This window comes from Eretmochelys imbricata, chromosome 1, assembly GCF_965152235.1.
Source record: "Eretmochelys imbricata isolate rEreImb1 chromosome 1, rEreImb1.hap1, whole genome shotgun sequence".
NCBI lineage: Eukaryota > Metazoa > Chordata > Testudines > Cheloniidae > Eretmochelys > Eretmochelys imbricata.
In genome coordinates this window covers 352,402,581-352,415,466 of record NC_135572.1, presented here as the reverse complement: position 1 = coordinate 352,415,466, position 12,886 = coordinate 352,402,581, and the positions used below count along the sequence as shown (strand labels likewise).

Below are 12,886 nucleotides of genomic sequence, written 5' to 3'. Positions count from 1 at the left end.
CATGTTCTCCCTCCTCCAAGATTTGATTTGGTGGCTGGCTAGCCCACATTTTCCTTTGATGGTAAACAATTTTAACAAACTGATGAGTCCTTGGTGTCATTCATTTTGGATGCACCATAGAGTTCTTATCCCTTCCCCCTCCACAAACACCCTTCCCTATCCCCTTTCAGGGACCACTTTCACAAAAGAATACCACTTTAACAAGGGGTGATAGAGCATGTATCACCTCAGCACTGGGGAAAAGGATTCCAATCCAAATGTTTCCCCAAGAAAACAGAGGATGGAGATCCATCTTAGACCACCACCACCTCAATATCTTTATGCAGAAGTTCAGATTCAGAATGGTCACTCTAGCATCAAGAATCTCGTCTCAATTCAGTAGTCTTTCCATACCTGGATGATTGGCTTCTGACCGACAGGTCTCGTTGGGAAGTAATGTCATTAACTTCATCCTTACTCTCCTAACAGCACTAGAAATCTACATAAATATAGAAAAGTCCACCTTTGCTCCAACACAGACTGTGAGATAGAGCTTACCTTCCTACAGAGGAGGTTCCAGTCCATGAACATTCTGATCAATCAGCTCAGACAGAGACCACAAACATCAGTTCAGACATACCTCATCCTCCTGCACATAGAATCATAGAATATCAGGGTTGGAAGGGACCTCAGGAGGTCATCTAGTCCAACCCCCTGCTCAAAAGGAGGACCAATCCCCAATTAAATCATCCCAGCCAGGGCTTTGTCAAGCCTGACCTTAAAAACTTCTAAGGAAGGAGATTCCACCACCTCCCTAGGCAACGCATTCCAGTGTTTCACCACCCTCCTAGTGAAAAAGTTTTTCCTAATATCCAACCTAAACCTCCCCCACTGCAACTTGAGACCATTACTCCTTGTCCTGTCCTCTTCCACCACTGAGAATAGTGTAGAACCATCCTCTCTGGAACCACCTCTCAGGTAGTTGAAAGCAGCTATCAAATCCCCCCTCATTCTTCTCTTCTGCAGACTAAACAATCCCAGTTCCCTTAGCCTCTCCTCATACGTCATGTGTTCCAGACCCCTAATCATTTTTGTTGCCCTTCACTGGACTCTTTCCAATTTATCCACATCCTTCTTGTAGTGTGGGGCCCAAAACTGGACACAGTACTCCAGATGAGGCCTCACCAATGTCGAATAGGTGAATAGACACATGGCGTCTAATGCCTGCAAGCGTGGCTTTGCACAGTTTGTGCGCCAAGCAAGTAGAGTGTGGACAAGTTAGTTACAAATCCTCACAGGTCATGGGACTCTCCAGTTTGGTGCAAGACTCTCCAGTTTGGTGTAAGACTCTTCCCACCTCCTCAGAAGGCCTCAATCATGGATGCTTCTCTGTTAGGTTGGGGAGTGCATCTAGACAAACGCACAAGCCCAGGTACATGGCTCTCATGTATCAAGAATGCAGATAAATCTTCTGGAATTGAGAGCAGTTCAGGAGGCCTGCAAAAGATTCCTACCATTTATGCAGTCCCATTATGTCCAGGTGACGGACAATATTACAATTTTATTCTGTATCAAGGAGCGGGGGAAGCAAGATCTACATCCCCTTGTGTATATGTAGTTCAGCTGTGAAATTGGTATATGTGTCATCTTATTACACTATCAGCAGTACACTTCCCTGTGAGCCACAACATCTCAGCTGTCATTTCTCAACAGATCATTAATGGGAGATTCACAGCTCAATGGTAAGCAACATATTCCAACAGTGAGGACCCCCATCTCTGGACATATTTGGGATAACAAGAAGTGAACAATAAACTTCTTCAGGGAGCAAACTCCAGAAGAGATGCCCTCAATCTCATGGTCAGGAAGTCTGATGTATGCCTTTCCTCCCATCCTACTCTTAGCGAGGGTTCTCAGAAAGATCCAGCAGGACACAATGGTGATCATTCTCATCACTCCCAGGTGGCCACAACAATTTTGGTTCTCCATTCTTCTTCAACTGTCCTTACCATCTTAGACCATCTGCTTACCTTGAAATCCTTTGATCATTCCCTTCGCTCACTTCGGGGTCTGTAAAGGTTCAGTTCACCCCTGCAGCACCTCCTGCTGGTAGTCATTGGGAATTAGTTTGTGCAGCCCTGGAGCGCCCTCTGCAGGCCGGTGATCTGCCTTACCGCCGGCCCCTGTGTCCTTCCCAGGACCCGGTGCCCCTTTCTCTGGGGTGCTGCCCCCGGGCAGTACCCCCACACTCTTGGGTTCTGGGTCTCCTGACCCGGGGAAACCCCACCCTCTAACCCCACCTCACCTCAGTCTGAGCTACTGCCAGTCCCCACTTAGCGTCTTATATCGGGGGCAGACTGCAGTGTATACACCACTCATCACCGGCAAGGGGGTTTTGGACCTCCTGCCTCCGCTTACCCTTGGGCTGCCCCTCTGGAACCCTGCACGTATTCAGCCTGTAGTCAGGCCTGCAGCCTGAGGCTTTCGAGGCCGGAGCGCCCAGCTCCTCTGGCCCTTTTCTAGCCCTGCTCTAATCATAGAATCATGGAATATCAGGATTGGAAGGGACCTCAGGAGGTCATCTAGTCCAACCCCCTGCTCAAAGCAGGACCAATCCCCAACTAAATCATCCAAGCCAGGGCTTTGTCAAGCCTGACCTTAAAAACTTCTAAGGAAGGAGATTCCACCTAGGTGTCCTGCTCAGCACCTTGCAGCCAAGCCCTTCTCCCTCTCCAGGCAGAGGCAGACTGACTGGGCTCCTGGCTCACAGCCTTTTATAGGGGCCAGATGGGCCTGATAGAGCTGGCCACAGCTGCGGCTGCTCCCTTAATCAGCCTGGGCTTTTCCCCACAGCCCCAGCCCTCTCCCCGGGCTCTCCTCAGCCCTGTCAGGGCCAGAGTGGGTAACCACCCCGCTACAGGGTCATGTAGCAGCAATCAGTGTCTGCCACTCTCTGATTAACAACTGTTTTCATCTTCACACATCCAGTAACGGATGTTCCAGCTTGGGACCTTAACGTGGTCCTTTTGACACTAACTAAACCACCTTTTGAACCACTAGCAACATGCTTGTTATCCCATTTAGTTATGAAAGTTACCTTCCTGGTAGCCATCATTGAATTGAGCGCCTAATGGCCATCCCACTGTGTACAGTATTCCATGATGATGAGGTTTTCTTATGATTCCACCCTAAAATTGTCCCCAAAGTAGTCTCTGATTTCCACAAAAATCAGTCCATAAATGTACCTGTATTATTTTTTTTTTTGGAAGCCTCATACCACACAGGAGGAACAGAGACTCCATTCCTTGGATGTGCATTGATCGTTGGCACTCTGTCTTCAAGGAACAAAACCCTCTAGGAAGTCACGCAGACTCTTTCTTGCCCTTGCAGAATGCCTGAAAGAGCTGGTAATCTCGTCACCAACTGTCTAGTTGGATTTCGGAGTGTATCTTCCTCTTTTGCCAGCTGTCAGACTCCTCTGCCACATGGAGTGAGGGCCCCCTCCACCAGAGCAAAGGCTGCCTAAGTAGCTGCGCTTGGAGAAGTACCTCTTGTGGACGTATGCAAAGCAGCCACATGGAGTCCCATTCATTCCTTCACAAGACACTATGCCCTGGTGCACACTTCCTCAGCTGATGCATTCTTTTGGGTCTGTGATCTTTCAATCCTCAATACCGCAAGGGTCCTTGCATCCACCTCTTTCATGAGAATTGCTTGTCAGTCGCCTTCAGTGGAATACACATGGAGATCAGCCCTTGAAGAAGAAAGAGAGGTTACCTACCTTCCATAATCAGAGTTCTGTGAGGTGTGTGGTCTCTTTCTGTATTCCACTACCCGCCCTCCTGCCCCTCTGCTTCAGATCGCACTTGGTTTCATGGTAGAGAACGAATGGGAGAGGCAATCGGTTCACACTGTCCCTTATGCCCTCCGCTTGGAGCTTGAGGAGAGAAAGGGTGCAGGCACTTACAAATGGACACTACTTTGGCAAGAATCTTCCAGTCTCAAGTGTGTGGAGTTCATGCATACCCACGTAGAATACAGATAGGGATCACACATCTAGAAGAACTCCATTTACCCAAAATAAGTAACCTCTCTTTTATAAAACTCCTCAGCTTTATTCATTTGTCTCAGCAGACTATTTAACAGCTTAATGCATGTTGCTGTCAGGAAGTTTTTCCTGGTGTTCAGTCTGTATTTCCCCTTTAATTTTATCCCATTATTTCTAGTTATCTGCATGTGCCATACTGAATTATTTCTGATCTTGTTGATGTTCACATCCATTCTGACTCATCTAGTGATTACTGCTGCAGCCGTGAAGTGTGTGTTTCAACAACTCTTATTTTAACATGTAATTACAAATGCTGTTGTTGGTCATAAAATGTCCTAACCCATTTTTAAATCTAGCCACAGTATTTGCCATTTTTAAAATACATGCCTAATTTCTGAACACACAAAAGCCATCTCATTAATTTTTCAGCAGAAATTTCCTCAGAAGTTTTGTTTGAGTTGTAGTAAATTGAATTCTGACATTAACAGTGGTGACCATCAAATATATGTAGAGATAGTTGACTGGAAATATTAACAACAGAACCCCAGCTTCCAGCACTGAAGAGATGAGTGCTGAAAATTGTTCTGTGACAGAAATTAGACCCATACCCTGTTTCTAGAGCAGTATATTTGTAAGGGCAAATGCTATGTTCCCCAGGAAGGATCTGTAGCTGAAACTAGAAAGCTTTCAATGTAAAACCATGTAAGCTCCTTCACCCTCTCACATGCTTCTCTTCCTCCCCATCCCTCTTACTGCAGTACAGAGTCAAAATATGTACTAATCCAAGGCTTACAACCCGAAGAAAATTATTGAACTGAAGTGGAGTTTAACATGTGCATCTTTAAGGAGACCACTTGAGTGCTGTGTCCTTGGCCATTAACCTTGAAGAGATGGACTGTTTTGTCAATGATGTATCAAGATAGACAATATACTTTAGAAAGTGCTGCATTGTGTAGCATACACTACGGAAAGAAAGTCCAGGATTATGAGGTGTTGCAGGTCTGGTTTGAAGTGCATTGATGCAACTGTGTGAGGTAGATTGCCCGTTGTCCGCACTGTTTTGCTATGCGTCTTTCTCCGCTCACATTGAACAGTGAAATGTACTTCCTTTGCTTCAGTGTATGTATCCTTCCTTCCTTCCTTCCCATTCCCCCCATAAGATTGTTCCTGATGCAGTATAATAGATGTATTTAGTATATTTATTACTCTTCATATAAATATGGTAATCAGCAGATACTGTGAAAACAATAAACAATTATTTACAGATTGAGTCAATTCCAGTAAGATTCCAGCTCAGTGGTTCTTCTTTCCTCAAGCAAAAAAAAATGTCAGACCCCTCACATTTTCCCCCATGTAAAAAGTCTTTGCAAGTAGCCATCTGTTTGGTCCACAGATAAGGCTCTGATGGACAGTCAGGGGAAGTGAGTTCCACACCTGAGGACTCATCACTGTAAAGGTCTGTTACCATGCTCCACCATTTTAAACAGGAATTATTTCAGGAAAGTCCTGTGGCCTGTGTTGTGCAGGTGAGACTAGAGGATCATAGTTTGGCCCCTTCTGGCCTTAGGATCTGTGAATAGTTTTTAGGCTCTTAACATGACTGTCTTAGCTGATATCTACAGCCACTCTATAGCACAAAGAGAGAGGCAGTCTTAATGTATCCAGGACCATACAAACCATAGAGCATTTAGGCAAGTAAGATTATTCTTATCCTTGGACCCTGTGGAATTTAAAATACAGACGCTGTCAAGACCATACAAGGGCCCCTCCACCCCCCCCCATACACATGGGGTTTTTTGCTCAATAACCTCGAGTAACAGTTTGCCCTATTAGTGTTTCCAACTACTTCCCAAATATTACTTACATATAAATAAGGTTCTTGCCCCACATAGCCATTGAGAGTTATTTAATAGATTGTACACTTTCAAAAGTGAGTTAGTCATCTCTGTCAAAATTTGTTTCTTGTACTTGGAGACAAAACATCCTCAGTCATGTAGATATCTGCCAAAAGGAGCTAATTAAATCCTCATAACAAGTTTCTCTTATTAGAAAGGCCTGAATACTACATGCAGTTTCCCTGGGGTCTCTATTGTATGTTTGCGAATTAGTATTAAAGTAGGTTATAACCATTTCTCAAACAAGACAGGGATAGACCAAAGGTAAAGTGAAATCTTTTTGTCATATATACTTAAGGAAAGGGAAAACAAATTTTGTTTGAAACTTCCTTCCGCAGTAAAATTGGTCCCTTTTTCAAGCCATTTAGAAGACCCATTAAGCCGTTGGGTCATTCCTGTGCATGCATTAGTGGCAGGCTCATTGTAATGTGGAACAGGCTTGCCATATCATGGACACATTTATGAAGATTGATAACAGCCAGGGTTCAGTGTTAACATTTATTATCAAACAGGCTGCAGGAGAAACTGCCTAGTGTTGGCTTTTGCTTTGATATATAAAAAAGTTGATGCATGAAAAAGACATCACATAAAATAGCTCTGATGGCTGAGGCATTATAAAATGGGGCTGTAAGTAGACCAAACAATAACTAACTACTGTAATGTTCATTATTGTCTCTTTGAGCTCTCGGGATCACTGATGGGTGCTTTCAGTCAGTGCAGAGTGCAGTTTACAATAGAACCATCTTACTATGTGAGTGGATAACAGGCTGTAGCTTTGCTTGGTGTTCTCCAACTGTTTTACACAACCAGTGGTGAAAAGGTACACTACTTCACCCCTTTAAAAGGGGCAGCTTTCCTGCTGGTGGCTCGATCAATAAGAAGACATAAAAGGAATAGTTTAGAAATTGCCTATTGATACTTGATGGAAGTGATACTGGAAGAAGGGAAAAGTGCTTTGAAATCTCACCTCCTCTGTTACAATCCTCACCATCAAAGTAATCGCCCTCAGATTGTTAGATTGGTCACTCTTTTGGGGGGTCATCTCATACCCTGTGCTTCACTTAGACATCTAAGTAACCACAGCACCCAAGAGCACCAAAAAACTTCCATCTGCAGCTGACCACAGGAATCATCTTGCTTCTCTTGGATCAACAGTTGCTTCCATAATGAATCATAGATTGTACAAGATTGATTTAAATCTTGTTTTGCATTGGTACTTTGCAGTTATTTTCCAAAAGAAAAGTGGATTCTCAAGAGTTGGTAACCATTAAAACATGTTGACTTGCAACTAACAACAGTCTTTACACTAAATTTGTTACTACTTTTGCTAGTCCAGGCAGTGCACTGTATCTCTACGCATGTATGTTTAAGATATATAATTCCTTTAATAAATTTATTCAGATTAATAGAAAATGGTGACTGATGTCTTTCTAATGTACTAGATTATTATGTTTTACTTATGTTTTGTGTTAAGCTCTATTTGGATAGAAATTGGAATTCTATGAAAAATGTGCAAAACCAGCATTTAAAAAAAATTTAGTTAAATAAAACTACCTTAAATGTGCTGGATGCATTAAAAAAAGTTTATCAAAACATGTTTTGTATTTAAAACTAACTGATTTATTAAATGCAGTAGAATCAGTATTTAGTGAATTGAAGCGATTGTTGCCGGTCACCATGTCCTTCAAGATTTTAGAACTAATAAATACTTCTCACATCTAATTCTTAGTCATAGATTGTAAGAGGAAGAGACGCTTTCCTGCTTTATCAACTCCCAGTTAGTTTAACTTTGAATGAACTAGTCATTAAATTGAACTAGTTGAATAAAGTGAAATGAAGAAAATATTCTCTGCATCCACAGAAGAAGCTACCGCTGTCAAAGCTGGTTTAACATTTCAACAATCTCTGGTTCCAGCTGGTTAGCCAGTAACTTCCGCCAGTTCAGTTCTTTGACTTTTATTTAAAATGTCAGCAGTAACATGTACTGTTTAATATTATTTTGTATTTAATTTAAATGATGTTAATAGATCATGATAAGTTTAGGCCTTACCGCAGGTTGTCATAATTACAATTAAATTTGAAGATACTTTTGTAAATAGCCATTGATGGACCTCAGTGAACTTATCGAGTTCTTTTTGAACCCTCTTATAGTCTTGGCCTTCACAACATCCTCTGGAGCTGCTGCTATGGTACACCTGATGTGCTTATTTAGTACTTACTTATTATGATAATGTGTATATTACATTTAATGAGTAAAAAATATTTAGTAAGCCAGATGTTTTTTGCACTGGGTTGTGACAGACCATCAAGGTTTACAAGTAGGTCCTGAGTCCAAAAAGGTTGAAGAACACTGCTGTATATATTGTTAGTGTCAGACATCATGTCTGAGTTTCAGGAAGGTGTTTACCACTAGGTGGTGAAGGGAATATTAAGTTAACATGAAAATCTTACATTATTCTGAATACTTAATTTACTCTAAATACAATTCAGAATGTATTCATGGTGAGAAGCACATTTCCCCATATAACTATGTTAGGCAGGTCTAACAGATGTTCAGGAAGTTTCTTTTAAATTTCTCCAATATACAGTAAGAGAGGGTTAAAAGATAAGCAATATTCCAACCAGATCTAGCATCCCCTTATCAAAAATACTTGCAGGGGTGATTTATGCCTCTTGATTTTTTTGGTTTTGTTTGCCAACACAATGCTATTTAATTTAGCTCATCACAAGTTAACTTGAACACTGTGGTCAGTTCCTAAAGACAGGATGACTTGTTAACACAGCCTAATGAGAGATCTCAAGAGGTGCATATAACAAATGCAGCTCATCACTGTGAATCCAAGACATGCTTTCTGTAATCCATACATCTGGATATACAGTAATCTTACTGTCACATCATCTTTTAAGAAGAATGGAAACTTCAGTTCCCTTAAATAATTGTAACCTGTTTCAGCAGCAGTTAAATCTTTTGTTGCTTTCTCTATACTGTACCTCTTGCCCATAGCATTTCTTTCTTTTGTGATCAGTGACAGACTTTCAGACTGTGCACTAATTCCTGGCTCTCCCCATAAAAAAACTAGTTAAACTTATATTACACAAGAGAATAATATTTAGGGGCTAATGTGCCAGAACATAGTGCTGTATGCCTCAGGGTATTTTATAGAGAGTGATGTAGATTTTACAGAGACCTTTGATGTTCAGGAAGAGTGTGTTTATACATCGGAATATTGCATATATTTAGGCTTGGAAGGATTAAATTTATCAGTAAATATCTGTAAATTGCGTCACTGTATACACACACAAACTGATGAAAAAATATTTCCGTCGAAATAATCAAAATTTACAGATAGACAAAGTAAGAAAGTCCCACCTTAATGTGTATAAAATGCATTGTAGGTAAAGAATGCTGCATAAAGCACATATTTACAGCGCTAAAATAGCCAATTCCGGCATTAGTGGAGCTGGAGCTGCAGATAATTATACAGCATTCATAAAGCTTTAACTTTTTGAATCTCAACATCTACAGTCATTAAATAATTGTCTGCCCCCAATAACTACCCACAACTGTAAAAAATTAAATAGATAAAAGTCTAAAAAGCTTAAAAAGAAACATTGATATCTGTCAGAATTCTTTTAAAAAATGAATTATGCCAAGCACATACATATATATATAAAATGAAAGCAAGATTCTGTATTAGTGTGTGCTGCTATAAAATTTTTATTGCTATGAGTTTGGGGTGACCATGTTACTTGTGAGTTTTACAGAGCCAGAAGAGAATCATTCAGCTTTTCTGAAACAATTGGCAATAAAACCTTTCAGCATCCCTACACTATCATACCTTTGGTTTATGCTACTCATTGGGGTTTTTTGGTCCTTGCTTTTGTCTCCCTCTGTTCTTTTTCTTTTGACTATTGTATGGTAGTTCAGCATTGCATAGCAGATTTCAGGGCCTTGCAGGTTGACTTTCATCTGCAAAAGTCAATGATGCAGTGGCTGAGTATATTCTTTATGGAACTTGTTTATTTTACATTACATGTACCAGTCCTGGAAAAGAGGTGGTCATAAGAAGCATGCAGACTAGTCGCCTCTTTCGGGAATGTCAGCCAAAGTATCAATGCCAGTTCCCAGGGAGCAACTCTGCCTCAACAATTCTCTCTAGTTAGAAAGATTTAGGCAAAGAGCTAACGCCACAAGTATAGTTTAAAGTTAATTTTTATCATTTTGATTTCATGCTATGGTATTTGAAATATGTGTTTATATGATGATTATATAACCACATATGTGATATAAATGTGTGTGTTTCTGTGCATACCAGAGTCACTAGATGCACCCTCTTGGGAGAGTTACTCTATATTTCTCTGCCCTGTGGTACAGCAGATGTACAGCTCGCTGTTTGTCATGACCATTCTCCTGACTTGCACAGAAACTCTCCCCATCACAAGACCAGGAAAAGTTCACCATTCTCAAATTGTACAGAAGGCAAGTATGCGGGTGCATGCACCCCCACGCCATCTAGAGTTTCTTTGAATAAATTCTGGTTTACTGATTTATATTTTTGACACTAAGGGAGTATATTTTTCTACCTGTCTTAGAATTTCTAAAATGCCCGTCACTGTCGTATCAAAACACTGTTTATCCTGAAATATATAGTAAAAATATCTTAATAGTCAAAGCAAATTGTTCCTGTAGTATCATGGCTGAAAATGTAAACACTTGCAAGTCAGGATGCCAAAATTGTGGTTCCCACAGCAACTGTGTGACTAACTGTGACCTCTGTGCATTTATATAATATATTGTAATGGCATACTTTGCATTTTTAAAGTTTTTTTTAAAGGAGTAATGTTTTGGAAGAACAGAAACTCAGCACAGATTGAAACAAATTTATTGGGTCTAAATCTGCCTATCAAAGTCAACAGGAGTCATGTACTGTGCGTGTGGTGACATGCTGTACAAGTGCTTTTAACTTCTCTAAATCACATTACTTCTGTCATTTTGAAGGCTCTAGGTCAGGGTTATTTCCTGCAGCACATTTACTAATGGTTTGTCCAGGCTAGTTTTGAATGTCCCAAGTAATAGGGTTTCTACTACTTCCCTTGGGAGATGGTTCCTCAACCTAATAGGGTCCTACTGTTAAGAAATCTTTCCTGATCCTTAAGACTAATTTTAAGCCCCCATCCAAAAAGTACTTAAGCATGTTTATAACTTTAAGCACATGAGTAATCTCATTAAAGTTAATGGCACTACTTAGTGTTTAAAGTTATGCATGTTCTTACATGCTTTGTTGCATTGGGGTCTTAATTCCTTCCCATTAATCTTAATGCTACTCCCTTATTCAGTAAATATAGTGTTGCATTGCTGGGGATGGTTTCCATTTATATATGTCTCATAGATTATACTAAAAAGTACAGGAAAAGCCTGCCAGACAGTGGTATTTTACCAGCTGAGAAAGGGCAAAGAAGACATATAAAATGGTCAATAGAGCCTTCTGCCAGTCATGTTTGTTAAACGCGACTTTTTGGGCAGTGTACAAAGCTTGTGTTAACATCCTGGAAATAGCTGAAGATTTAACATTGCCTTCAAGAGACAACTGAATGTTCTCTATCCTCTTTTATAAATTTCATAGGTCAAAATGTATGAAGTAGATTTTACTTTTCCTTGGAAGGAGGGAGAAGTCGAGGCGCTTATGAAATTTTCATATGTAGTTTGTCAATGCTGAATTTAATCTGCTGTAATACACCATACGTGTCCGTTTTTAGATTCTTTTAGCTTACTATTATAGAAATTAACACTAGTAACTGATTGCTAGTAATATAAATGGTTGAGTCATTTGACGGTGGGCAGAGTGAGTTGTTTTCAAGGTCACAGTGCAGAAGTCGTTAGTACAGCGTTTCCTCATTTATTCCATATTCTGAATCATGATGGAAGAGAAATTAATCCTGTCTACTTTCACCATTTTAATTATAGTTTTTTCTTGGAACAGTTCCACTTTCATTTTCATCTACCAAAAAAGTCTCAATAAAAAAGTCTCAAAAAAGTCAAGTGTAAATCAAACAAGAATCAAACTGTAGAGTACTTAGTCTTCAGGTGGTGTTTTTTTCCACGTTGTAATCAGCTGGATTGTAGATGGATGGGGGTTTGATTGTGGACCATTTAGAAATATCCATTGTAGATTTTGGTTACACTGCAGTAATGCCAAAATATTTTAAAAGAACATTATTGTTTGATTTGTGTTTTGCATATTTCATAATCCACACATGACTTGTGATGTGTTGAATGTGGGAAGGTAGTCTTGAATAATTTATCATAGGGGAAAATGAATTCTGAAACTAAAAATAACTGTGCAAAACATATCTTTAGTATCATGTGCCTTCTTGTTACTCTCCCCTTTGTTTTCTGATTATTTACCACTTTGAACAGAAACCCTCACATGGTTCTAGGATGTGATTTGGTAGAAAGCGCTCCCTTTACATAAGTCCTTACTAAAGCAGTGAACATTATATTGTTTTGTGGTATTGTCCACAGTGATCTTTTTGCCTGTCACTCAGGCCCATAACATGTGTATCATCTTCAACTCAGACCTCTGTGTAGATCCTCACATCCAGACATTGTCTATACCTTGCTGATTATTTCTGCATATCATGTCTAAGACACAGCCTTTCCTATGCATTTGCACAGCTAAAACTGTCATGCTGGTTTTCATCATCTTGCATCTTGATAAAGGCAACATCCTTTTTGCTGGCCTTGACAAATGCAGTCTTACCCTACTCAGGTTCATTCGGAATGCTGTGGAAAAGATCTTTTTCCTAGCCAGTCGTTTCACCATATCACCCCATTCTTTGCAACCCCCACAGGCTATCCCTATTGCATCAAATGTAGATTCACAGGTTATTAGGCCAGAAGGGACCATAGTCATCATCTAGTCTGATCTCCTGTGTAACACAGGCCATAGGATTTCCCTGAATT

At 40.4% G+C, this 12,886-nt stretch overlaps 1 protein-coding gene across 4 annotated transcripts in view; it reads left to right on the top strand.

The window, feature by feature from the left end:
• CHCHD3 (coiled-coil-helix-coiled-coil-helix domain containing 3) overlaps positions 1-12,886 on the top strand; it is a 239,570-nt gene that overhangs the window by 207,548 nt on the left and 19,136 nt on the right. For 2 of the 4 annotated variants that reach the window (XM_077837108.1, XM_077837097.1), the window contains exon 7: positions 10,239-10,402. The exons of the other annotated variants lie outside the window; for them this stretch is intronic. In XM_077837108.1, coding sequence (XP_077693234.1) covers positions 10,239-10,402 — 164 coding nt within the window. The remainder of the gene's footprint in view (positions 1-10,238; positions 10,403-12,886) is intronic. 4 annotated transcript variants of the gene reach the window in all.